This window comes from Sciurus vulgaris (genome assembly GCF_902686455.1).
Source record: "Sciurus vulgaris genome assembly, chromosome: 5".
Taxonomy (NCBI): domain Eukaryota; kingdom Metazoa; phylum Chordata; class Mammalia; order Rodentia; family Sciuridae; genus Sciurus; species Sciurus vulgaris.
In genome coordinates this window covers 17,426,277-17,453,436 of record NC_136465.1, presented here as the reverse complement: position 1 = coordinate 17,453,436, position 27,160 = coordinate 17,426,277, and the positions used below count along the sequence as shown (strand labels likewise).

Below are 27,160 nucleotides of genomic sequence, written 5' to 3'. Positions count from 1 at the left end.
CAGAAACAGTGATCTGGCCTGAGACCTGTACAAGGCGTAATAGGGTGAACAGACTTACTTGCAAATGATATGGAACTTTCCCCTGACCGTAACAGGCAACCTGGAGCAGTTTCTGAAGAAGCCAAAACATGTGCAGTACTGACTCTGTGCTTGAAATTTTTACATATTTCTATTAATCTCAGTAACTATGGAAACAATACTATTATCCACAGTGGCTGACCAGGAAATAAAAACTGAAAAACTGATACAGCTGCACAGCTATCAACTCCTGGAGCACAAAGAGAGACAAGCAAAGCCACGACACCTGCTCTAGAAGAGCAGCCACCTCCACGTTCGAAGGGCCAGCTGCACCCAGGGAAGGATGCAGCAACACTGGCCAGCTTCTGGCAATCCTGTTATTCCCCGTGTGGGTCACCTGCGCCTCTGAGGTACATGAGCACAGCCCTCCACACTCAAGGATGACACCGGCAGTCATCAACAAGCCAGGTGCTGATGACTTACACTAACATACCCAGATGACTGGCTGGGGCAGGGAGGGAGATGCTACCTGGAACCTGCCACACGGCAGCCCTGAGGAGTTGACAGGGTGAGCACATCCGCAGCTCCCAGCCCGTCACCACCCTTCTCTAACCTCTAGGTCCCTTCATGTGCCTGACATGAGGAAGCACAATATAAACAGAATGCTCATGTTTACGGGGCTTTTTATTTGTGCAGAAGAAATTACCGGTCACTGCTTCTGTGCATGGCGCCCCTGTCCATTCCCCCCATCCTTCACATTAAGCACAGCCATTCCTACCAGACAGAGGAGGAAACTGCGCTTCAAGAGTAGTTCCATAACTTAACTCCAGGACAAACTAAAGAGCAGAGGTGAAGCACAAACCTGTTGGTCTAAGACTGCTGAACACAATGCTTATGTCTCCCACAAAATATGCTTAGTCTTTTTCCCCCTAATATTCTTTTTGTTCTTTATTATTAAAACTATGTAACAAAATGTCCAAACAGAGGAGGCAAAATTCTTCTACCAATGGGCTAATGACACACATTACATTATAAAATACTGGAAATATGAACTTAAAATCTATAATCAAGAAATGCCAATATAACCAATGCAAACACACCTATCACAGAAACAGCTGACTACGCTGGAAATTCAAGCTCTGGGGCTCTCGCTGGGTGCTGGGGAATCCTTTTGACACCAAGCACCTTGAGAATGGACGTGGTTTCAATGGACTTGGCTTATGTCCCCTTCTTTAATGCTGCTGACCTCCCTTGCACTCTCCCACTGTCTGGGCCTCTTGGACAAGCAAACAGATCTTCCCAGAGATAAACTGTGGAGTTGAAATTCCCTCAGTTCCAGAAAGAAAAACCTCCCTATATTCTTCATTAGGTAATTGGCTACTCTGAATTCTAAGACGAATCATCTTGCCATACTAACAGCATGGCCAACTTTCCTTTCAGAGTAATGACACACTGAAATAAGAATGACAGCCTACAAAGAGTTGCAGGAAGTGTACAGAGTCCAGGAGCAGCACCACTCCATCCAGGGAAAAGCTCATCTTGCATAAACATTACAGACCTTTTGATAGATACAGCCTCTTCATGCCTGTCTGTCTTATTAGGAAAATAATATATGTTAATAATCATTCTCTAAGTTTCTCCCCAAGACCTGACTACAAGGTTTTTCAATTGAAATTAAATCTTTTCATATCCAAGGAATTCTGTGTAACTATAGTTATCCACAATCCAGCACTGCCTAGGACCAGACAAAGACAATAAACCAAATTCCAGTTACCTCAGTCAGCAAACAGTCTGCCCATAAATTTGTCAGGAACATGAAGAGCGTTCTCCCGTTCCATCTGCTCAGCAGACTTTCATCTTCTGCAAGGGTTCTTGTACTGGACTTCTAAAGCTGCTTCTGTGGCGAGCGCAAAGTGCTACACACTGACTCCGCAGTGACATTCTCCCAGAATGCCACTGTGTCCCTCGGGAGCTGCGGGATAAGAACTTGAAAGAAGTTGAAGGAGGACTTCCCTGCTCCTTGCAGGCCACCCCTCTCAACTGCGCTTCCCTCCAACAGACCTGCTTCAAAAGTCCGACCCAGTGAGGTCACACATGACCTCACAAACGTCCCGCTTAACTCTTTAAAAGCCAGCCTCAAGCCCAGCTAGCAGCCAAAAGAAAAAGCAGCTGTCCGAACATAACCGGAATGCTGCTATTTGAGGAAAGATGTTTGCCAAAATCAAAGGAAAGTAATCGCAGCATCGTTTTCCTTTAAGAGCCCTAAGGTTTCTGAAGAACTGTTAAAGATCAGTTTCCAACAGCACACACATGCTGGCCCTAAAGGAACAGCTGCAAGAGCCCACAAACTAGAATTTATCCATTTATGTGAGGCAAAGTTTAACTATGTGAAACGCACACCTAATCTTTGGCGATTTGGGTTCTGTAGTTTTACTCCAGTTTTGTTTATCTGCAATGGCTGATAAAAAGACATGTATTGTCCTGTTTTTCAAACCCACTTCGCACAGCCAGAAGTAGACAGGCACACTCACAGCTGTCAGACACAGGCAACAGCTGCTGCAGAAGCATCTGATAGGAGGAGGACAACAGGAGTTGGGCGGTGTAACCCAGGCACCGCCGCCAGACCCAACCAATGGATAGCAGAGTCTGTAGCAGTGCCCCAAAGGGGAACAGAGACCGGATTGATTTCAGTTGCTTTCTTCACCTAACTTCTTATTTGGGTTACTGATATTTTTGTTGAGATGTGGTAATTATGAGGATCAGGAGGTAAAAGAACTAAAAGTTACCTTATAACCAGAAGCACATCAAGCTACAAAGAAAATGTAATATGCCCTGGTTCACTGGAAAATTATTATACTTAACAACACAGCAATTTTATTCCTAAATACATACCTAGCTTTGGGACACTCTCCTATAATGTGCACAGGAAGCCATGTGTAAGATTATGTGCGCATTGCTGCACCGTATGAAATTTTAAAATACAAGTCACAGCCAGGCACGGTAGCACATGCCTGTAATCCTGGCAGCTCAGGAGCCTAGGGCAGGAGGATAAGGAGTTCAAAGCCAGCCTCAGCAACTTAGGGAGGACCTAACCAATTTAGTGAGAACCTGTATCTAAATAAAATGTAAAAAAGGCAGAGGATGTGGCTCAGTGGTTAAGCACCCTGGGTTTAATCCCTGGCACCAAAACATAAATAAATAAACACACAAGTCACAGCCAAAATGCTCATAAAGAGAAAAAAAAAAAAAAGCTATAACATATTCACAACATAATGAATACTACACAGTAATTAAACTGATTAAAAACTAGAGCTTTTTAAATCAATAGAAATGATTTTCAAACACTGAGTCAAAAAAAAGTGTTACAAAGAGAAACGCCACGTATATAAAGTCCCAAAGCACGTGAAATGACACCATGGTTACACATACACCCCAGGCAGGGGTGGTGCACACCAACAGGCCATGGCCACCCTGATCTAGGGAGGGAAGGAACAGGACCAGAGGTATTCCCCCGAGTTTGCCATGCATCTGTTCTCCAGTGGGCCGATGCGGCCACAGGCGTCTGGTATCCTCTGCACTTGCTGGCATGCCTGGAACAGGAGGGGGCTGCACCAGGGCCCTCCCCCTCAGTGCAGCAGCGCCTGCTCAGGCTGCCAGGCTGAGAGAACAGGAGCCAAGAGGTCAACAACCCCCTTAATTCCCAGCCCTAAAGTCCCCAGACCCAAGCAGCTGCAACCAACTGTGCCACAGCTGGGCTCCCTTTCTCTGGAAAGCAGTCCTGTCCTGCACACCCCCAAACCATGGACACACCCCTTATCCTTCACGCCACCTCCAAGAACAGGACCCTCCCAGAAGGGACCCCTGCCCTATGCTCCTTCAGCCCAGCTCTCCAGGCTCTGCACTGGAGTCTGTGAAGCCATCGCCCTTCTCTTGCGGGGTCACCTGGGCCACAGGCAGCACTGCTCACTATGTTCCTCATTCCACAAAAATGGTGCCCAGTGTGGACCAGCCGCTGTGCTAGAGGTTCTCGAGGCCCAAAACCAAGACTTAAGGATCTTCGTGGACAGCCTAACCAGGGGACAGGCCTACCTGACTCAGCGTGTTACATTAAATCCTAAAACAGTTGTTAAAGGAATGCCAAGTGTGAATAATGAACTTTTATGATTTTGTTTCACAATAATTATTCAGTCGCCCTGGTTTGCTCTACACTAAAGACCACAGCGTTGCCCTTGGCAGGAAAACGTCACCTCCTCGGTGCTGAGGCGGGGCTGCTAAATGGAGTACTTAAGATAATAAAAAGCCATCATTAGGGCTCCTCCCCTCGAGCAATCCGAGGCGCTAAGAATTCTTATGAGACACACATCTGAAGTCATTGTGCCACCAGACACGCAGACCCGGTGGTTCTGAGACAGCTTGAAAGACAGCAGCTCAAGCCTGCACTGTCCCCGTGGGGACCCTGCCAACGCTCCTGAGCGCTCATGAGGTGCTGGTGGCCTGCTGTCCCTTTTCCCATTTAAGGAAATGGAGGGCGAGAGAGAATTCACTAAAATCCAAACCAGACCAAGCAGCCTGACCAAGGAACCCGCTAGTCACCACTCAACTGTGTTTGTGGTAGTCGCCTCTCCATTGCTGGGACAAAACACCTGAGGTAATCAACTGAAAGGCCGGAAGAGTTATCTTGGCTCGCTGTTCCAGGGTTTCAGTCCATGGTCTCTTGTCCCTGACACTTGGGGCCTGTGGAGAAGCAGCACATCATGGTAGGAACTCATGAGTGGAGAGAAGTTGTTCACCTCTGGGCGCCAGGGAGAAGACAGTGGGGAAGGGAGGGAGCCGGTACTGATAGCTCCTTCGAGGACACGCCCCCATGACCTCACTTCCTCCAATAGGTCCCACCTCTTAAAGGTTCCACCACTTCCAGTAACCACTCCAGCCTGGAGAGCAAGCCTTCAGCACATGCGCCTTTTAAACCGTTTAAGATCCACACCACAGCAGGGCACAGTGATGCACACCTATAATCCCAGGACTCTAGAAATGGAGGCTGAAAGATCGAAAGTTGCAAGTCAACCTGGGCTTTGTGTGTGTGTGTGTGTGGTTGTACATGGACAGCATGCCTTTATTTAATTATTTGTTTTTATGTGGTTCTGAGGATCGAACCCAATGCCTCTCACCATGTGCGAGGCAAGCACTCTGCCACTGAGCTATAGCCCCAGGTTCCAACTTGGGCATCTTAGCAAGGCCCTAAGCAACTTAGTGAGATGAGACTCTGTCCCAAAATTTAATATAAAAAGGACTGGGAACAAAACTCTGTGGTAGCAGGCTCCTGGGTTGAATCCTCAGTGCCATAACAACAACAACAAAAAAATAGTAATAATAACAATACTGTTTCCTAGTCAAAAAAAAAAAAAAATCCACCCCTACATTTCCAGAGCATGATGGGTACCCTATGTCACTACAGCAGAGATGCAAGAAGTCAATTCCTGGCCCACAGCCAGGAACACTCAGCTGGTAGGGAATTGTGTTCTCCCTACCACAAATACAGGTACCTTTAACAGGCCTGCTGACCCCGAGACAGCCACTGTGTCCTCCTCAGTTTTGTATTCTGTCTCTAACCAGGTTGTAACAAGTCCTCCTCAAACTGTTGGGACTTGTGGAATCCCCTGGGAATTTGTTAAACTGCAAAATGGACTGTTCAAGTTCAGGGTGAGGTCTGAGGTGCTGCAGTTGTAACAAGGCCCCAGCTGACATCCACACTGCTAGTCTGAGGGTTACACCTGAGAGGAGTACGGGCGGATTGATGGATTTACTGGGCAGCAAATCAGAATCACCGGGAAGCTTGGGAAACTGTCAATGTCTGGGTGTCACTCTAGACCCCCAGAGTCCAGAATCTCTGGAGAATCAGAATTAGAGAGAAACCCCCACATAATCCTAACGTGCTGTCAGGTTTGAGAATCACTGTGTGTCAGCTGTACTACACAAACAGGGTCCATGGACCACAGCTGTAGCTTCTCCGACTTCAATATATATATATAAACCACCTGCATTATCTTGTTGAAATGCAGGTTCAAATTTAGTCAGGAGTGGTGTCAGAGATTCTGAATTTCTAACAAGTCTCCAAGTGAATGCTGCTAGGTAGCAAGATGATGAGAAAAAAGGTCAGAAAATTTCGGCAGTATAGTGCATTTGATTTATAAGGCTTTCCTCTCAGAATTTTAGATTCAGAGAACAGCACAAGGAGGTCCAGGCACAGGAACCTGAAACAGCATGTGAAGTCTGGGGATTATGAACCCACAGCATGTCTCCAACGTTGGTTTAGACAGAGTTTAATATTAATCCTCAGTGGCATTCATGAGAAAGAGTCTAGTCAACTTCCCTAGCACCACCACCATGACCTGTCTCTGGTGCAGAGGATGAAGCCCTGCTAGGAGAAGCCAATTCAACATGGACCTGACCTCTACTCAAAAAACACTTTATGAAGCCACACACAATGTTTTCTCTGATATGTGGATGCTAATTCACAATAAGGGGAGGGGGCACTAGGGAAGAAGAGAGTTACTTTAGATTAGGTAGAGGGGAGTGAAGGGAGGGGAAGGGGTGGGGAGGACAGTAGAGTGAAACAGGCATTATTACCTCACGTACATGTTTGACTGCAGGACCCATGTGATCCTACAATTTGTACAATCAGAAATTTGAGAAATTATACTCCGTTTAGGTATGATTTATCAAAATGGATAAATGCATTCTCTGTCATGTATAACTAATTAGAACAAATTTTAAAGAAAGAAACACAAGATTAAAGCCCTGGAAACATGCCCGCTGGGGGTTCAGGCAAATCTGTGGTTCTAGGTAAAATACATTCAGAGAACTATTTACATGGGAAAGGCCTTTTTCCCTCCCCAAACCAAGGATCAGAACGTAACATTCAAGGACATCCATAAACATGGTGTTAAGTGACCTCTGCTGACAGTAAGGTTGTCACTTCTCTAAAAGTTAACATTGCACTGATGTATGAATAAGAAAGAAGGCTGCTGTATCCATCATCCCAACCAATTAAAAAACTAACCACCATTCCAGTTTTTACTTAAAGTCATGATTCTCCTTGTAATAATTTACGCTTCCAATGTCCCTTGTCATTTGAGGCCAACTTGGATAAAAGATCACCCACATAGCCAGCTCCTTACTAATCTTCACGCCAATATACACCAGCACACATGGAAATAAGGTTGGTTGTTTAATGTTTAAACCACAGAATCAGAACATCCCTGAGAATATCTAGCTCAAATCCAGGACCATTTCCTGCATTATCACAAATGTATACAGGAGGCACCCAACAACAGAGAGCCCAAGACCACCAGGGCAAGGGCCCTGTGAAAGGCCCAGAAGAACAAGCGACAAAGAGCGCTAGGGTTCCACACTGGGGTCCCTGACATCAACCCACTGTGGAGAAGAGAGACAAGCACAGAAGAGAGAAGCTGCCAGGAACTGACTACAGGGCGTGTCTTCTACAAAACAGCATCAGGAGCCACAGGGCCCACATGTTCCTCTGTGTTGTGTGTGAGCACCTCCCAAGCCCACCCTAGGACCACTCCCTGCCCTGAGAGCTTCCTCACTCCCACAGCTACAAGCATCACCTGGGAGAGGGTGACTCCAGAGCCTCTCCAGTGACCTCTGACCCCACATTCCCATCACCCTCCATGAAGGACCCTGGCTTTCCCCAAACTCAACTCCGCTTAAAGCTGACCCCGGAGGTGTTCTCCTACAAACCTGCTTCTCACCCCAACACCTGCAGACTGCTGCTTGATTCAGTACGCCATCCTGCTTGAAAACTCACCAGGGGTTTGAGTCAGCCCCACACGTCCTACAGGCAAACATTCACCAAATCCTGTCTCTTTTTTTTTTTTTTTTTTACTTTACCAGGTTTTTCTTATCTAATTTCTTATTATTCCACAGAGTCTTACCTAGACCACCACAAAGCCCGTGGTAAACTTAAGACGAATATTCCCTGACTAGAACTTAGCATGTTCTTACAATGAAATTTTAAGAATTGTAAACTGGTTGGAAAGGTTATTTCCCTATCACCAGTAAAGATCAAAGTTTGAAGAATGAAACGACCTACCCAAGATCAAGCTGCCAGTAATCCACATATTTATTCCACTCTATCACAGTGCACTGCACTGTATAAAAAGGAAGTGAGGCGGCTTCAGGAAGTCCAGAAAGAAGTGTCTCAGAAGGGTGAGGGAAGACTGGGTGCCAGGTGGGTGGCAGCCGGAGTGCCCAGGAGTGGCAGGATGGCTCCTCCTTAGGTGCTACTGCTGCTGGTATTCATTTCATCATCATCTACTACGTGCTACTACGTGTTGTTAGTCCGTTTGATTTTCTTTTCCCCCATGATTCATCTCACTCGCTCCTCCTTTCTTGATGTAGGTATTAATAATTCCCTTTTGCACTTGGAGAAGTTCCCAGATTTTATGTATTTACTCACAACTGCACACCTAGTAAATGACTGAGCAGGATTCAAAATCGGGTATCACTGTGGGTGGGCCCTCATGGAGCCCTCACCCCACTGCACTGAGCAGGAACTCTTATGATTAAAAAAAAAAAAAAAAATCAAATTCCCATTACAACCACTTCAGGAAGCTAGAAGGAGAAAAATGAGACCCTCCTAAACCATTTAAAAAAAAAAAAAAAAGAGGTTTAACAGAACCACAGCTTCCCCATCTTAATGACAGAAGGAAAGTCGGGTGCTCCAGGAACAGCCAGATCCCTCGAGGCAACGTCACACGGCCAAAATAGTTTCCCTTGTCATCAGCTCAGCCAACCCCGCACTATTTTATTTCTTATCTTATTATTCATATGGTGTCTTAAAATGTTTTTTTCAGGTTTTATATGGAGATACCAGAAAAATTTCTGAAGTCATACTTCAAAGAACTTCTGTAGGACTCTGATTTCATGTGACTTCTTCCTAAGCAGAGAGGCCACTAAGAAAAGAGAAAAGCTGAAGACAACAGAGGACAGTTCTAAACACCAGCATTCCATGTGAGATGGGGTGGGGGAGACAAGAGGAAGGCAGAAAACCACAAATATCAAATTCAGGGTGGACTGAACTTGAAGCACTTTTCTCAGGCCTATCAGCCGCACACAGATGCAATTCACCCCTTCCTCCGAACTCCTCAGTATCTGAAAGAAGAGTAGGAAGCTGAGACACAAAAACCCACCTACTACACTGCAAAGATCATTTTAAAAAAGCAGCTTCCTGTTGTTCAGAAAGCCAGAAGTCCCTGCCACATTACTGCATTTGCTCTCTCTTTTCCTCTCTGTCCAAACCCAAGCTTAATAGAAACTGACAATCTTCGGGGCTCTGTGGTCCCAATGGCAACACCCCTGCCTTACCGTCTTTGGGTCAGAACTTACTGATCGGAGTTGTGGTCCTCAGCTGAGAGGCCAGCGAGAGAGAAGCACCCAGACACAAAGGAACCCATCGGAACATGCCCAACTCTAAGTCTCTATCCTTTCTAATTTGGGAGCCATGTGACTGGATTTCACGCAGCACCGCTGACCCCTAGGCCGCCTGAGTGCTATGTAGTCGGACCACAAAGGGAGGGGATGCTCCTCTTCGCCCCTTCGTTGAAATACTGGGTTACAGGGCAGGGTGAGCTGTTGGCTGACAGGCAGCTCCCTGGTGAACGGTCAGTCTGAGCACCTGGCAGAATCATTTCTGCCCAGATTGATTGCAGGATTTTAAAAGAGGCACTTTTTTCCCTACCAAGAGTGATCTACTTGATAGTACAAAGGAATATGATACTTTAACAAAAGATAAACAATGAGATAAGTACTCAAAATAAAAAAAAGTCCCTCCCAACCAGCTATTAGAATGGTACAGGTTTGGAATATTTTCTTCTTCGACCTAAGGGAAGAACTTGATCGCCTCGTAGCCACCAAAGCTCAGCTAACTCCGGACTGTATCTGGAAGGGGGAACAAAGATATTCCAAAGTGCCCATCCTCATCGAAACTCCCTGACTCCCACCTTTCTTTAGAGACGCAAAGGAACAGAATAACATCAGCCAGTACTCAAAAGAAATCACTCTTAAGCAATGCCACTGAAACAGTCTTAATGACAAAGTTAAAAACACATATAAAATATGAAAGGGTTTAAAAATATTTCTAGGCAATACCAAAACAAATATTTTTGCTGCTGCTGCTGTTGTTGTTGTTCAAGATATTTGGTCCTGTTTAGGATCTATCATGAAATCATGATCAGTTACCCCCATGATTCAAGGGCCCCACTCAACACAGCTCCTAAGAGCCTTACTGCTCTGGGTTCAGGTGCTGGGTGTGCCTCTGACCATCTGTGCAACCTTGAGCAAGTTACTTAACCTCCCTGTGCTTCAATTTGTCTGAAAAGTGACAACATTAATAGTTTCATTCTTTCTCCCAGCTTATTATGAGACTTAAACACCATGGCTTCACTAATGAATAAAACCTATGGGCTAAATATAATAGCACAACGAGAGACTAAAGTAATCTTACGATATTTTCTACTAGCTAATGACCAATACCGTGTACATTAAAATCAATACCTCAATACACATGGGCCTAATTTCCTCAAGTATCCTACTGACTATCAAAGAGCATCATTGAGGGATCTTCGGTCTCACAGTCCCCTCTTTCAACACTTCCTTAGAGTTCACTTTAGCCCATGTGGTCACACCCCAGCCTAGGACCCAGGAAAACCAGAGACCCATGAACAGAAATGGAGCACCCAGAATGTCGACTTGTATTCATCACCTTTCTTTTGTAAACACTGTATTATTAGTAAAGTTGGAAGCCATTCTCTTCCTTGAGTTCTAGCTGGCCCTCAGTGCCTGGCTGAGGGCCATCAATTACATTGACTACTGTGCAGTCAGCAATCTAGGCTGGATTTCCTCAGTAGGTTCAATACCTCCAGGTCTACTTCCTTACCTCTGCAGAGGGATGTTCTACAAGGCTGCTCACTGATTGCTTTGGATTTTTATGGAAACAGGTTTACTAAGGACTTGTTAAGTTTTCCCTCAAACTCTGCCACACTCCCCGACCACTGTCAAAAACCACCACCACCAGCACCACAATTAAAACTTGGTTCTTGAAAAGAGACCAACCCCAGTTTCTGGTCCTGTAGACGCAGATGGAGAGAAAGAATAACAACATCAAAGACCAGCTACCAAGAAAGGCAAAAAGGCCACCTGAACTTGGGCAAAGGATCCATCACTAGAAAGTTGTGTGACTTGGGGTAAGCCTCCCCACCAAAATGGGTCACAGATTCTTTATTATAAAACAAGGTCATCTAAGACCCTTTCAAACTGTAAAATGTCATACTTCCGCAGCCTGCAATACTAACACAATCCTCTGAGATTGCAACTTCTCCAAACCACCCAAGAAATGGGGGGTGGGGGGCAAAGAAAAATACGCAACCTTTCCAGTTTCTTTAAAACTTTTTAAGGATCATTAAGTCTGCCCCCCCACACACACACACACTCCTAACCTTGAATGTGGACATATATCACAAAATAAAACTTCCTTCATCTACCACCACTTACTATGCTATGTCAACCCAAAGTACACAGAATGAGGGATCCCGTCAGGCTGCTCTGTCCAGGTTGCTGCAGCACTGGTGGACCAGCGGAATGACCACCAGTCAGGAATCCTGGAGGACAAGGTCCAGGGCTGGCGAGAAGCAGGCTGGCTGGCCTCCAAGATGCGTCTCATCTGATGTTAGAAGTTGGACTTTCACCACTGGCGAGGTATCACGGTTTGATAATACAGGTGACACAACCAAAACTTCATCTGCAGATGGCCTGAAGAATTTGGGCCACTAAATCCGAGGGCTAAAATACTATGACCTCCTCCAATATTTGAAGGCTGTAACTCTGTCCATGCTAACACCCCGCACCCACGCTGCCCAAACCATGGCCACTTCCTGTTTTCAGTGGCTTTTATTCAGTTCCCTCCTCTTCAGATGCTGGCCTCCTACCTTCATGGACACACCTTCCCTGTGGCTTCTGCAGTAAACCTCTCAGCCCAGACTACCTCGGTTCCTGACCTGGTTTGAGTCTGTAATATAAACAACTTCCACTCACCCCAGAAAGTTGGATTGGAACTGATAGGAAATCATCTGCATGCCTATCACCTAGCATTCTGTCACAATTCACAGTCGCCAGGGATGATGAGGAAGCACAGGACCAACCTGTGGCCCTCCTCTGGGGACCATCCCCTCCTCTCAGGGACGCCCTCCCCTCTGGGACACTTAGGGACACCTCAGAAAGGCAATCCCTCAAGGATGCACAAGGAAACATCTCTCAGGGACAACTTCCCCTCAGGGACCCTCAGGGGCACACTCACCTCGGGGACCTTCAAGGAAAGTCTCAAGAACAACCTCCTCTCAGGGTCCCTCAGAGGCACACTCCCCTGAGAGACTTACTCCTTCCCCTTGGGAAAACCTTCTTCTCAGGGACACACCCCTGGGGACACCCAGGAAGTCTAAACTTGAATTTATCAGATGCAAACATTTCTGCAAGCTCCTACTCATGCTTTACTCCAAGCCACCCCCTCTAATCTCATGGTCACACAGCACACAGGGTATCACAGACCCCATTTTGCAAATAAATACATCAACTTTTAGAAAGAAAAAGCAGCTTGTCCAAGTAACTCAGACCAAAGTCTTGTGCTCTTTCCATTCCCACTGTGACCCATCACCCATTTCACGTGAGAACGCGGAACTACGATATTACAACGTACCAGCCTTGAATTTGCTCATCCAATAAAACACAAGCCTATAAACTAGTTACAGAAAATGCCAACACAGGGTCACTTGTTCCAAAAGAGGTTTGCTGAAAACCTAGAGTACACATACTTTCTTTTTTAAAGCACTGCTTTTTTTATATAGCTTTAAAATACTTTATCCCCATTTAACCTTCCCACCACCACCTAAACTCATGCATACACACAGAAAAAAACATATCAAAACTAAATTCATAAAATGTACAAGGTTTAGCGTTCTCTGTTCACTGACAGAGATGCTAAATGAGAGGCAGATCACCTGAAGATGAGGGGTAAGAAAAAATGAAGTGCTGGGTAATCCATAAATGCAGAAGGAATCCCTAAATGACAGGGATGGTGTGTGCAACCTATATAATTTGTCATTTTACCTCCCAGATAGACTTACATCCTGAAGTAGAAGATACATATTTGCAGACGTGCCAAGAATCAGCTCTATCAAGCATCCCCATCAGATCCTCCCCTCCAGCTCAGGAACAGGAAGACAGCCAGACAGAACAGGATCTTGGGAATGAAGGGCTGGAAGAGACTCTGGCGAGCATCAAACCCAGATCCCCAGGCTTCCCATTAAGGAATATCTGGGCTAACCAAATGACCTGCTCCATGCTACTGAGTATTCGGTTGCAGACAACAGCTCTTGTCCCGGCAGAGGCCACTGCCAAGCCTCTGAGCCACCCACAAGCACTGGCTAGCATCAGCTACACGTGGTAATCTAGGAAACACCACAGACGAGAAGGCCCACAGCTGGCCAATTTGGCAAACCACTAAGGTGTACTCTGCCAGCCCTTAAAACCCAAATTACTTTTTACTCACATCATTTGCTTATATCCATAGAAACTGGCCAAATGGTTTTAAAATACATTCCACGCTCCTATTTTCCAAAGAGAGAGTACTACAAAAACAGCCACCACGAAATGAGCAGGAGAGGGTCGGTACCTTCCCCAGAAGGCAATCTCCCTGGGGCCTCTGGCGTAGATGGAGTCGCCGGCGTCATTCAGCCCGTTGGTGATCCCGCCAGAATAGCCCATCACTATCCCGCCATCTGCTGAGACACTCAGGACATCCTGGTGTCCTCCGGCGGAGTTCCTCTCCAAGAACTGACCACCTTCTTTAATGCGCTGCTGTATCATTGGAGTAAGGGGCATCTCAAAGCTGAAGTAGCTATCGGGCTCTGAGTACAGGGTCTCCAGTGACTCTGCGCTGTAGTACAAGGAAGTGTTGTCCAGAATGGTCTCAAACTGGGAGCTGTACACATCGGTGGAGTCCTCCGTGTACCCAGGCCCAAGCAGTTCATCATCTTCGCCCCTGAGGTGCTCCTCTTGCTCAAGGATCCTGGAAAGAAAGTAAGAGTGAAGGATTTCAATAGGTGAATTTGCAGGGGAGGGTATCAGGAACTGAACTCAGGGACCCTTGACCACTGAGCCACCTCCCCAGCCCTGTTTTGCATTTTATTTAGAGACAGGGTCTCACTGAGTTGCTTAGCACCTTGCTTTTGCTGAAGCTGGCTTTGAGCTCGCTATTCTCCTGCCTCAGCCTCTGGAGCTGCCGGGATTACAGGCATGCACCACTGCATCCGGCAGATTAATTTTTTTTTTTTCTGCTTTAACCTAAAAAGGATTATATTCTGTAGGTGTAACTCATATTCACTGAACTTGTGTGTTAACATATTTAGGATTTTTAGGTCTTTTGAATTTTTTGGAGGTCCTGGGGATTGAACCCAGGAATTTTGTACCAATGAGCCTCATCCCCAGCCCTTTCTATTTTTTACTTTGAGACAGGGGCTTGCTAAGTTTCCCAAGCTGGTCTAGAACTTGCAATCTTCCTGCCTCGGTCTCCCAAACCACTGGGACTCGGAGGTATGTGCCACCAAGCCTGGCTTAACACATTTAGGAAAGAAGATATGAAGCACATTTGGGTTAAAAAAAGATTCTTAGCATACATGTGACTGCCCTGTAAATAATTGAATGAAGTTTCAAACCAGTTTCCTAGTGTGTGAATGCATCTGGTCCAATGAATATTTGAATGAAATATCAGATTCTCATTGTAGTCAGCTATTCTCCAAAAATTCTGGCTATTTACAACTGCCATCATTTTTAATTATGAGAGAAGCAGATAAACATATCATGTAAACCTGATACAGTAAACTTTCAGAAAAAAACACACCAAACTGAAAGGGAAGGTAAGGAGAATGAGAGGAATGGAATTGTTATGTGCATGCACAATTATGGCAGAAGGAATCCCAATATTAATTATAATGCAGCAGTGAAAATAAATTTCTAAAAATACACTAAACTTTCATCAGTTATTAATACTTTCTGATTTAAATATAAACAAATGCCCTACATCAGAATCCACGGGCTGCCCTCTGCTGACAACAAAGCCACACTGCAGAGAAGCACAGATTCAAAGGTGCCCAGCCAATGAATGACCCAGGAAAAGCCCAGGTCAGGGTGACGGCAGGGCTACCCAAAACCAGGAGCAGCGAGCACCAACTTACAGCTGATAAAGAGGGTGGGACACTGACTTTCACAGACAATTTCGAAAAATATACAACATGCTTTTCAAATATTAAAATGAGTATGAGTAAATGAAGTTTAAGACGTGGTGAGACAGATCAGTGGTAAGAGCAGGAAGTTGAGTCAGAGAAAGGACGGAGTTATAGCTCTTACCTCGCATGCATGAGACCCCAGGTTGATCCCCAGCAAGGCAAAAAAAAAAAAGAAAAAAGAAAAAAGAAAGAAGGGCGGTGGGGCAATAAAAACCTGGAGCTTATTTCTGGCTGTGCCAGTTTCAAAGTCGCACTTTTAGCGACTTTAATGAACTTCACTGAGCCTCTAATTCCTATAAATAGGAAGAAGTAGAAATAGGAATTATCTATTAAATATCTCATAAATAATCCATATTCCCAGTTATCACCAGAAGACAACAATGTAGTTGTCCTTCATGTGTTTTAAGTTACTGAAGGTCTACCATGTACCAAATTCTATTCTGGGCTTATAACTCATAAAGGCTTCCTGCTGCCCTTGGAGCAAGACAGAGAGTTCTATGCAGATGCTCTTTCCCACCGCCTGGCTAACTCTTGTTCATTCTTCAAATCTCAGCTAAGTTACCATTTCCACAGGAAGGCCTTAGCCAAGCCATCGACTGAATTAATCTCTCCCACTCCATCCAAATTATTCTGACATGTCTCTGTTCTTTTCCTTCATAGTACCTAGCACAATGTGTGATCCCACACTAATTATTGTGTTCACAAGGCAAGTATTTTTCCTCAGGGGTAAATTCCATGAGGACAGGGACCAGAGACCCTATCAACTTTCAACATTCCTTTATGCCTAGCATCTCACAGGGTCAAGGACACAGTAAACAGTGAGAAAATATTTGTGGAAAGAATGGGAAAGAGAAGAAAGAAAGAATTAATCTGAACAGATGTACATATTCTGACAGGAATATAAATACAAGCCATATGCCACTATCAAAGCTGGTTTGAGGGAGCTCAGGAAACTTTATGTGCTAGGGACAAGGGAGGATTCTAACAGTCATCCTAAAGGAGCACAGGTCTCAGCAGATGTATTAACTGCAAAGGAAAAGACATCTCCTTATGTAGAACAAACACAAAACTCAAAACACAAAGAACACTTCAGCCTTGACAGAGATATTCTCCCACATAAGCTCTGACACAGGTGTCATGAGGGCTGACAAGAGAGGAGGGTGAACATTCCAGTACAGTTCACGGCAATGGACTCTTCCAGAAGGAACACAATGTGGTCAGGCCACACTCAGAGGAGTGGAGGCCAATGGGTCCTGGTTTCCATTTATCCAAGCACAAAGCTGGTACAGATGTCGGAAGTATAGACAAAGACGAATATCATGTGATACCAAGTTTGGACACAAATCAAAATACATGCTACTTGTGAGAAGAAGGGGGTTCCATGAGAGTACCATGGAACAAATGAATTTGAGTGCAGGAAAACTAATCCAGAACCTGTGTGTTCACTCCCGGAAGCAGGCTGCATGGTAACTGGACGTGCACCGCACTGCAGTTGTTCGGTTTTGTATCTGAGAAACGCCTGAGTTAAGATATAATGACTATGCAGGATATGTCAAAAAGAGTCCACATCTTTTCTACTGTTAAAAAAAGAACTGCAGAGTGCTTTAGTTACCTTGATACTGAAAAACTCAAAACCTGACGATTACAATACAATATCAGGGAAATGGATTTGCAAAACTTACGTGTTTCACAGTCTCCTCTGAACAGTTTGCCTGTCCATGCCTAATGGACTTCATTACAAGATCATCTTAATGTCCTAGAAACTTAGAATCTAAGAAGGACCTAGCTTAGGAGACTACTCTTACATTCTATGATGAGGATCCAGAGATCTGTAGTCTCCCCTTATCTGCAGGGGATACATTCCAGGCCCTCAGCAGATGCCCGAAACCAAGGATCATACCGAACTCCAAGAATACTGTGTTTTTTCCTAAATCTACATACCTATGATAAAATTTAATTAATAAATTAAGCACAGTAAGAAATTAACAATAATCATAAAATAAAGAAATTAGACCAATATACTATAATACAAGTTATTTAAAACTATGAGTTGCTTATTTCTGGAATTCCCCATTTAATATTTTCACACCTCAGAAAGCAACACTTCAGGTAAGGGGGAAGTGCGGTACTGTGAGATGAGTTCTCCTATCACGCCCAGGATGACGGCTTTCTCTAACCATCACCAGACACAAGGTCACTGCGCGAGCTCACCTTCCCTGGTCTCTCTCTAGCCCAGCTTCCTTCTCAAGGTGCTGTCTGCTTTCCTTCAGGAAGACTTCATCCTCACCACTCTCTGCAAGAGGCACAGGGGGAAATGTCCCCGAGCCAGTGTCAGGCCTCTCCGAAGGGACTTTCCAGGTTTCATCCCACACACGCTCAGTTAAACTAACTGAATGCCGCGGAGCAGCAGCTGAGATGAGATGGCTTGGCACTTTCGAAAACTCTTTGCTTTCGGGAGAGGCTGTCCTTTCCAGCGAGGCCTGAAAATCTGCAGGAGGCTGTGTCTTTCTCTTTCCTCCTTCTGTCCACAATATTTCCACCCCTTGGAATTCCACATGCTTGATCCGGCCTGTGCGGCCCAGGGAGCCTCGATCACATCCCCCTGGATGCTCTCGCCCAAGGTCAGAAATCTGTTCTTTTGAAAAGGCAGCGTTGCCTGCAGAATTGTAGGTCACTGCGGGGCTCCGCCGCGAGGACGCAGGACAAGTTGGCTCCGGCACACTGAGCGCCCCTTTTCTCCCGTTATGAGTCACCTGGGCAAGTGCAGCCGGGGTGTCTCCAGTTAACAGTGCTGTCAGATCCTTCTGGATACTCAAATAAAAATTGTCCTCAGTCGTTCCTTCAGCTGAAAGAGGTGTTTCTGGTGATGGTTCCCGGCCACCAGAGAACGACTGGGTGGCTCTCCGTGTTTTATGACTGGCCGTGTCCAGCTCTTTCTCCACGTGCTGACATGAAAAACTAGACACAGCATCTTTGTCCAGTACCTTTGTAGCCTGTAACGTTCCTGAAACTATTCTGGCTTCTGTGTCTTTCAGAGCAGAAATCAGAGAGTCAATGGATTGTAAACTTTGTTCCTTGAGGTGACTTTGAGAGGAGGTCTCAATGACATCTTTTGGTCCTTCGGTAACACTGTTGAGCCCAGAGTCTTGGCCAGCAAGAAGATGGACCCCCTGTGGCCCTGGAGGGTGAGAGGGCAGAGACTCTGCATCAAACTCCAGAGAAGCTCTTAGGCCTTCTCCGCCTTCCTCCATGGTCCCATATTCTGGAAATTCATTTGTGACATTTGGTGGGAGTAAAGTGCTTCCTCCATGATCACCTGTGAACAGAAGAGAAACATGACTTGTTTCTGTACACCAGGGTTTGGTATCCAACACACCAACACTGGACAATACTTCGGTATCTGATTTTTTCCACTATGCCCTCCTTCCAACACCCTGTGGCACATACTTCTCATACATTATGGCCACCCCTCCCAGCGTACATGCATGTCACCACACAGGTTTCCGCACAGGAGGCAAGCCAATGATACATGTCACATTTAACCCTGCTTCTGATAAGAGTCCCACACATTAGGATGCAGTAACTCTGCTGCTTTGATGGCAAAAAACAGATTAAAATGGATAAGTCTCCCCTTTCAAACACTGTTGGTAAAATCGCAACTGAAATACTTATGTTGGTCCTAATAAAACAGCCTTATGAATGTGCAGGACAATCTCTGAGATAAAGCCTCACAGAAAAGACATTATAAAAAGTCAGTACTGAGGCTGGGGCCGTAGCTCGGGGGCAGAGTGCTTGCCTAGCGTGTGTGAGGCACTGGGTTCGATTTTCAGCACCCCATCAAAATAAACAAATAAAATAAAGGAGTTGTGTTCATCTACACACATACACCCAAAAAAGTTAGTACATTTACCAATCAGAAGTCTCCCTACTCCACTACACAGCTGCAGTGGGAAGAAAATGCTTTCAAAATATCCCTGAAAAAAGACTACAGCCAAAGTGAAATAGGAAACAGAAAGTGTTGAAATAGACGTCTAGGATCCCCAAAGCATAGACTTATCATTCGATTATTTTTTAGTTGATAAATGAAAGCTTATGTATTTATAGTAGATGACATGATATTCTGACATACGTATACACTGTGGAATGGCTAAATCAAACCAATTTATATATCCATTGCTTCATATTCTTTTTGTCTGTGGTGAAACACGTAAAATCAACTCTTAGCAACTTTCAAGCGTACGATACTTTGTTATTAACTTCTGGGTTAACAACAGATCTCCTGAATTTATTCCCTGCACCTGAAAACCCGTGTTCTTTGACCGCTATCTTCTCAATCGCACCCCCGCAACCACTAGTCTACCCTCCGCTCCTACGAGTTTTCAGATTCCACGTGAGATCATCAACTGCCTACAATTTCCATATTATCTTATGCAGAACAGCAACATATGAAGCAGAGGAAACAATATTTAATTAGGATGTATTTATTATAAATAATCAAATTTACATTTTCCTAGCAAAATGACAAGTCCAAGAGAACTGAAAATGGGGACACTGATAAACAAAATACTGAAATTGGGGGTTTATGGAAAACAGTTACAATCTTATCAGGCTCGGTACCAATCTACTCCTGAACTGGGTCTTGGTTACTCCGTATCTACACCAGAAATACGATATACTCACTTCTACCTTATGAAAGAAGACATCTGTTGCCGTTAAATCATCACAGAGTTACGACCTTCTTAATTTAGTGAAATACTTCATAAGTGTCCAAATACATACACTGAAATGGCATGAGAGCCTTCATTCAAATCATCAACAAAACGAGGTAACTTGGAAATGTGACTTAACATATATGGTACTTCTCATGTTAAAATTTAACAAATGGAAACAAGTACGCCTGAGGGTGTATGTTGTTTCACATTCCATTTTTTAAAAATAACTTGAAATGTGATTTTTAAAACAAAATCTGAATCAAGTGTTGATGGAATCTAAGAAGCACCTCTGGGACAGCAGTATGCCACCAGACAGAACCAATAGTCATGGCATGCTGAAGTTTTTGAAGAGGAGGCGAATTTTCAAGCCATTAATTGGTAAATGAAGACAGCTAAAAACATTAGATGGTAGCATATCAGCATTTATTTTTTTCAATGACAAATGTATTAGGACCTCTAATTTTTCCCCTTTTAAGATTCAGTGGGTTTTAGTCTATTCACAAAATTAGGAATTATTATCACTATCATCCCAGAACATTTTCAATACCCCTGAAAAAAATTCCAAATCCATTAGCAGCCACTCTCCATCTCCCCAACTCCTCAGCCCCCAGAAAGTACCAATCTGCTATCTTGATGGCTTGCGTATCTTGGAATTCACACATATACAGTCACACAATGTGTATGGCATTTTGGGTCCAGTTTCTTTCACTTAGCACAATATTTTCAAGCGTTATTCATATTATAGCATAGCAGAACTTCATTCCTTTTTATCACCAAATAATATTGCATTATATGGAAACACCACATTTTCTTCATCCACTTATCAGTGGACAGATATTTGGGCTATTTCCATTTTCTGGCTACTATGAATAATGAATTTGTATATGAGTTTCTGCATCTAAATATAGCTTCAATTCTCTTGGGTAAGAGTGGAATTTCTAGGTCATTTGGTAAATCTATGTTTAAGTTTTAAGGAAGTGTCAGTTTCTGCTCTATATAAAGCAACTGCTCTATTTAATATGCATGTCTAGGGTTCCATCATTGCCCATGTAAGAGGGTATAAAGTGGTATTTCTCTATGATTTTGATTTGCATTTCCCCAGTGACTAATAATATTGAACATCTTGTCATATGCTTACTGGCATTTTTGTTTAGCTTCTTTAGAGGCGTGTCTCCTCCAATCCTTTGTCCATTTTATAATTGGCTTACTTGTCTTACTATTTAGTTGTAAGGTTTCTTTGTATGTTCTGACAGAGGTTCTTTATCAGATATATACTTAGGAAACATCTCCCATTCTGTGTGTTGTCTTTTCACTTAATTGATGTCTCTGAAGCACAAAATAATTCAATTTTGATTAAATCCACCTTACCTATTTTTCTTTTGTGGCTTACGCTTTTGATGTCACCTGTAACAAATCATTGCCTAGTCCAAGGTTACAAAGATTTACTCCTGTTTTCCTTTAAGAGTTTTACAAGTGTTAGCTATTACATTAAGATCTTCAATCCATGTTAATTTTTGCATATAATATGAAATAGATTCAACTTTATTCTGCCACATGTAGATATCCTGATGTCCCAGCACTATCTGTTGAAAGGCATTCTCTTCTCACACTGAATTGCCTTGATATACTTGTAGACAACTAATTGTTCATAAATGTGGAGGTTTTTTGGGACACTTAATTCTACTGCATTGAGCTAGATGTGTACCTCCATCCCAGCGTCTCACTACCTTGACTACTATAGCTCTAAGTAGTATCTTGAAGTAACAGTCCTCCAACTTTGTTCTTCCTTTGTCAGGTGGTGATGGACACTCTGGACCCCTTGAATTTTCTATATGAATTTTAGGATCAGCTTATCAGGCAGCTGAGATTCTGATAGGGACTGTAATAAATCTTCAGAGTTCTGGATTCTTATTACTGTATCTTTAGATCGATGGGCTACCTTTCCATTTATTCCTCTTTCCTTTGGCAGTGTCTTATAGTTTTAAAGTACAAGTTTTGGATCACTTTCAATAAATTTATTCCCCCAAGTATTTTATTCTTTTTGATATTATTATCAGTGGAATTTTTTTGTTAAGTTTCATTTCCAGGTCATTCATTCCTAGCATAAAGAAATAAAATTGGTTGCTGTGTTGGCCACATGCCCTGCCCCTTGCTGAACTTGTTTGGGGTCTAACAGTGTTTTTATAGATTCCTCAGGATTTTCTACATAAAAGGTCATGTCATCTATGAACAGAGGTGGCTTGACTTCTTCCTTTCCCACCCCAGTCTCTTTCTTATATATTCCTGAGTTCTCCTCTCAAATACACTGTGCCATTGTTTCCAAAGTGAAGGAGGGGTGCCACACACAGACCTTCAAAATGTTCTCTTTGATTCTGATATGATTCTAATACGGGCAGGTGGAAATGAAGCCGCCCACGTGGACACTCTGGACTTCCTAATCCCCTGACTTTCTCAACTTCTTTTTCCCACCTGACATACTTCTTCCCCCATCTCAGCATGATCAGTTTATTTTCACCTCCCAAGGCCTAACTCCAATTCCCTCTCCTTAACTAAGCCTTCCCTCAACCACCAACCCTTGAAAGAAATCACCACTTCTTCTTAAAAATGGCAAGAGGGTTTAGCTGTGTGTTATGTACAGTGCAAACACGTGAAACCAATGAGCACAGTCAGCTCACTTCGGAAAGCTTCAAAAGACGACAATTTTTAAGCCATTACAAAGTGATTAGAGAAAACCAACCGCAGTGACCACAGAAGCCATGTGCATATATGACACCAAAGCACACCGCAGTGAGAGTCATTCAATAAAGGGAAGAAAGGTTAAACCTCATCACATGGGAGTCCACTTTGTCCTAAGAGTTTAAACTGCCATCTACAACAGAAATGAAAAGAAACATTGGCCCAGAGAAAAGCAAACAAAAGGAAAGACAAAAGAGGACTCAAAGAAACTTGCTAATTCTTCTGCCCCATTTTTTAGACTTTTCATTGAGAGGCCCCTTTCTCAGGGACAGCAAATGCATCATCCACTGTGGGCAAATGCTTGTGATGTTTGACAACTCGTCAGAGCAAGAGGTCAGACAAAAGGGAGAGGGCCAAAGCAAGGTCCTGCAGGACATCCAGCTGGCTTCACCATGCTGTCGCTCCTCTGGTCTAAGTGGACCAGTTCCAATAAGTGCTAATGAGTTTCATTTCCTTTAGCAACTAGTTGAGGACCAGCACAGACAGACCAGGGGAATCAAAGGCTCTGAGAGGCTCAGCCGCCTGACCAAGCCAGTCAAATGGTGTCCAGCACAGTATGAGATCAGAACCAAGGGTCAGGACTAATTCCTGTTCTTCCGTCTCTCAGGAATAAATTCAAGGGAAACACTCGGATGCCAATGAGTTGGAGACCACCATTTCCAACAGCAGTAGAGTCAGCAAACAATAAACAAAGTCTTCCAGCCGCAGCTTCAGCGTGGAAGCAGCTTCATGGTCAGACCCCCGGGTTCAAAGCACTGGTCACAGGATTCAGAGCAACGGCAAGCCTTCTCCGCCAAGCACGGCGTCCCGTCACACACGAGGCAGTTTAATTTTGCTGCTGGCATCTCCTGTCACCACCTGAACCATATTTAACAAATAAAACTGCAAAATCTTAATCCTAACCTTTAACTTAGAAATTCTGATTTACTCCTGGGAAGTCATTCTTTTGCTAGGGTGATTATTTAAAAAAATAAAAAAACAAAGAGCGAATTTTTCTTTTAAGACATTTTTTCTCTCATCCCCTTTAAAACAGGGACATGGATATTTCCTATTTGATGTCTGCTGTTTGCAAACTTGACTCATTCAGCAAACATTTACTGGTTACCTGCTATGTACTGAACATACAGGGTTCAAATCGGAGTTGTCAGAGCCTGTCAATTGGGCACGTTACAAAAACCACCTTGGTAGCAAGGGAAGAGTAACAGGGGAGAGGCACACCCCAAAACAGACTCAGGAATAACCCCAGAGGCTTCAGGCAGGTACACAGGCGAAAGCCAGCAAGCACCAGAGCGAGAACAAAGGCAGAATGGACAGAGCAAAGATGCAAGAGTCGCTGGTCCCCAGGACAGCACTTGAGCCAGTGCCCACACCCTCTCCCACCTCACTGCCTTCCCAGGCCTCTCCATTCATCGTGTTTCCACCAAAGCCATGGCTTGGCCTCATCCAGCTGCGGTGAGCTCTTCCACCTAACTTGTTAAGGGCCCCCTTTGACTTCCTGTCAGTCTCCATCTATAACTAAAGGAAGAATCCAGCTCAAAACTCTGCTACTCCAGAAGGCCTTACTGAATTAGTTCTGCCCAAATTTGGTCTCATATCTGTGACAAAGGGACTTGTTAAGTATAAAAAAAGAACTTTAGCGCTTACCTAAATATAAACCACACACTAGTAGAATGTGAATTAATGAACAGTTCATAGCTGAACTGCATTTCTTCTTCCCCTTAAAAGAATGAAAATGTAGTATGAAAGGTGTAGGCGGGGAGGAGGGAAGGGGTTCACATAGGTGGAAAATACATACTTGGGTGTGTGGGGCTGGGCGTGGGCTCTCTACCTACATTCTTTAGAAGTTGTCCTTTGCCATCAAGGACTTTACCTGCTGCTTTGCGCATCTGATCAGATTCATAACAACTGTTTCCTATTGTTCGGTAAAGATGCTTTTCTGAGATCAACTATAAATCCACCGATTATATTTTTAAGTTTTTTTTTTTCTTTTGATTGAATATACTGAGCAAGAAATGGGATACTTTTGAAGGCTAACAAGATCAGTTTTAGGATTGCTTTGGGTTGGGTATTAAAGAGCCATCTGTTTCTGCAACCACAACACTGGGCCAGGATTGTAAGAAAATGGAAGAGAGAAATAATTTCTTCAAACCAAGACGAAATGAGCCTGCTTCACAAGACTGGCTGCAGAGGAACAGGGCCTTTCTAAGAATGACCCTGATTGAGAACCAGTAAAAGAGACAGATTTTCTTCCACTCTGGCGGGCAGACTCCTTGAAAAAATAAAATGGTTCAAGAAAAACAAAATAACAAGAAATATTTGCAGCCTCTGTCACTGGAAGCCAAAATCTAAATAAAATGAATTTATCACATGACTGATTCTGAGTCCCTGGATATAGATTACTCTCAGATTATGACTGTCACAGCAACACCTAGATTTCAGAGAAGAATTGCTCTAGATTCTACATGCATACATCTCCTAGAACCTGGGCCCGGTGGTTTTGGGGAGATGTTTTTGTTTGTTTTGTGCTGTTGCCACTAAAATATAAACTGTAAAAGCCAAGAACGTGGCCTGCTTCCTTTATCACGACATCCCCAGAGCCCACGATGCTAATAGCTAACAAATGTTTCTGTTGAATCAATCAAGTAAAGTATGTTCTATTACAACAGGATGGCAAAGAATGAGGCAGAAATACAAAGAAGGGGCCTCCGTACTCCTACAGGTGCCACCCAGGTTCTAGTCCCTGCTCCCCAGTACAGGCTTGAATAGGTGCAGGGAACACAAGGACACAACCCCAACTTCGGAGCTCACCCCACCACCATCTACTCTGCACCAACATACACCGAGCACTGGAGAGCAGAGTAAGAGACAGGACCAGCCCACCTCTCACCACCAAGGAGCTTACACCCAGCAACTCCACCTGAAGGCCCTGTCTGCTTGCAAGGTTCAGCAGAGGCCATCTTGGTCACAGTTCAAGAATCCAGCATGATCCTACAAAGGTCATTACCATTAAGCACAAATTTTTCAATTGATCATTCTCTAAACACGAGGCTGATTTTGTTTATTTGGAATTTTTTTTTTTCTTGTTACGGGGAATGAACCCAGCGGTGCGTTACCACTGAGTCACATCCCCAAACTATTTTCTTTTTTGAGACAGGACCTTGCCAAGTTTCTTAAAGCCTCACTAAGTTACTAAGGCAACCTCAAACTTTTTGCAAGCTGCAAGGAATAGAAGCGTGCCCATCATCCCTGGCTATGTGGCTATTAATTAATTAAAATTTAATAAAACTGAAAATGAAGCTGTGCAGTGGTCCACGCCTAACACAGCTAGTGGCTTCCACACTGTCCTCAGACATGGAATGTTTCCAGCATCAAAGACAGTTTGGATTGAAGGCCTCCGAGAGCCTCCTTGTGCTGAGTATGGCCTCAGGACAGCAGCCCGACATCCCCGAGGGGGCCTGCTGGAAACACAGGCTCCAGCCACCACCTCTCCACACCATCCCGTCAGCTCGGATGGCCCCTAAGCAGAATCCCGCTGACTCGTACATGACAAGAATGAGAAGCACGGACCAGAAAACTAGAAGGCCGAGAAACTGTTCTGACAACATGTAAGTAGCTACTTTTGATTCTGAAAGATGAACCCAAGTTCCTACCTCCTAACGCAAAGATCCAACTTTTCAGGTAGACAACTAAAGAAAGTTCCAATAAAACAGAGTCTCTCATCTCTACCTAGAGAAAGGCTGACACTCTGGTCTGGGTTTGTTGAGCAAGTGCCTTGGGACCCTCTGTAGGAGAGGAGAAAAGCCTCTTCCCTAGGGTGACTCCTGGTTCTACAGCTCACCACCAACTGCTCTCAGTGATGGCCAATGACTCACACTTATTCAAAAGACCATAAAGTGCTAAAATAACTGCAGTTGTAAACTCGACTCTAGTCTAAACCTGTACATTAGCATCTGCACATGGCCTTAAAGAAATTATACCAGTGCTTAAAAGAGCAGAGCCGAGGGGAAGGTAAGGCTTTTCAGTTTTTAAAAATCAGAGTATTTTCCCAGAGTTTAAAGTTCATGGTTTTCGATACATTAAATGCATTAGCAAATTCAGTCTGATGATGTACTATCAAGAGAGCACTAAAGGTCTATAATCTGTTTTCTACGAGCAGTTCATAAGATTTTCAATCCTTTATCAATCATGGCTAACCTAGCCATTAAAAAATCTGTTTTCCCTCCTTTCCATGTGTGTGCTCCTAAGTGCAGTAATCAGTAAAGCCCCTGGTGCCGTTATCTAACGAATATCAGCAAACACCTTAAAACTAGTATAACTGGAGAAGTACAAATTCTCACA

The 27,160-nt window shown here is 44.1% G+C and overlaps 1 protein-coding gene across 4 annotated transcripts in view; it reads right to left on the bottom strand.

The window, feature by feature from the left end:
• Window positions 1-27,160, bottom strand: part of PSD3 (pleckstrin and Sec7 domain containing 3) — a 593,519-nt gene that overhangs the window by 274,733 nt on the left and 291,626 nt on the right. For 3 of the 4 annotated variants that reach the window (XM_079143340.1, XM_079143339.1, XM_079143341.1), the window contains 2 exons: window positions 17,586-18,690; window positions 13,763-14,158 (listed from right to left, as the gene is read on the bottom strand). In XM_079143340.1, the coding sequence (XP_078999466.1) occupies window positions 13,763-14,158; window positions 17,586-18,690 (1,501 nt within the window). Of the gene's footprint in view, window positions 1-1,792; window positions 3,201-13,762; window positions 14,159-17,585; window positions 18,691-27,160 lie in introns of those variants that run through there. The other variant, XM_079143343.1, reaches the window with a different exon arrangement.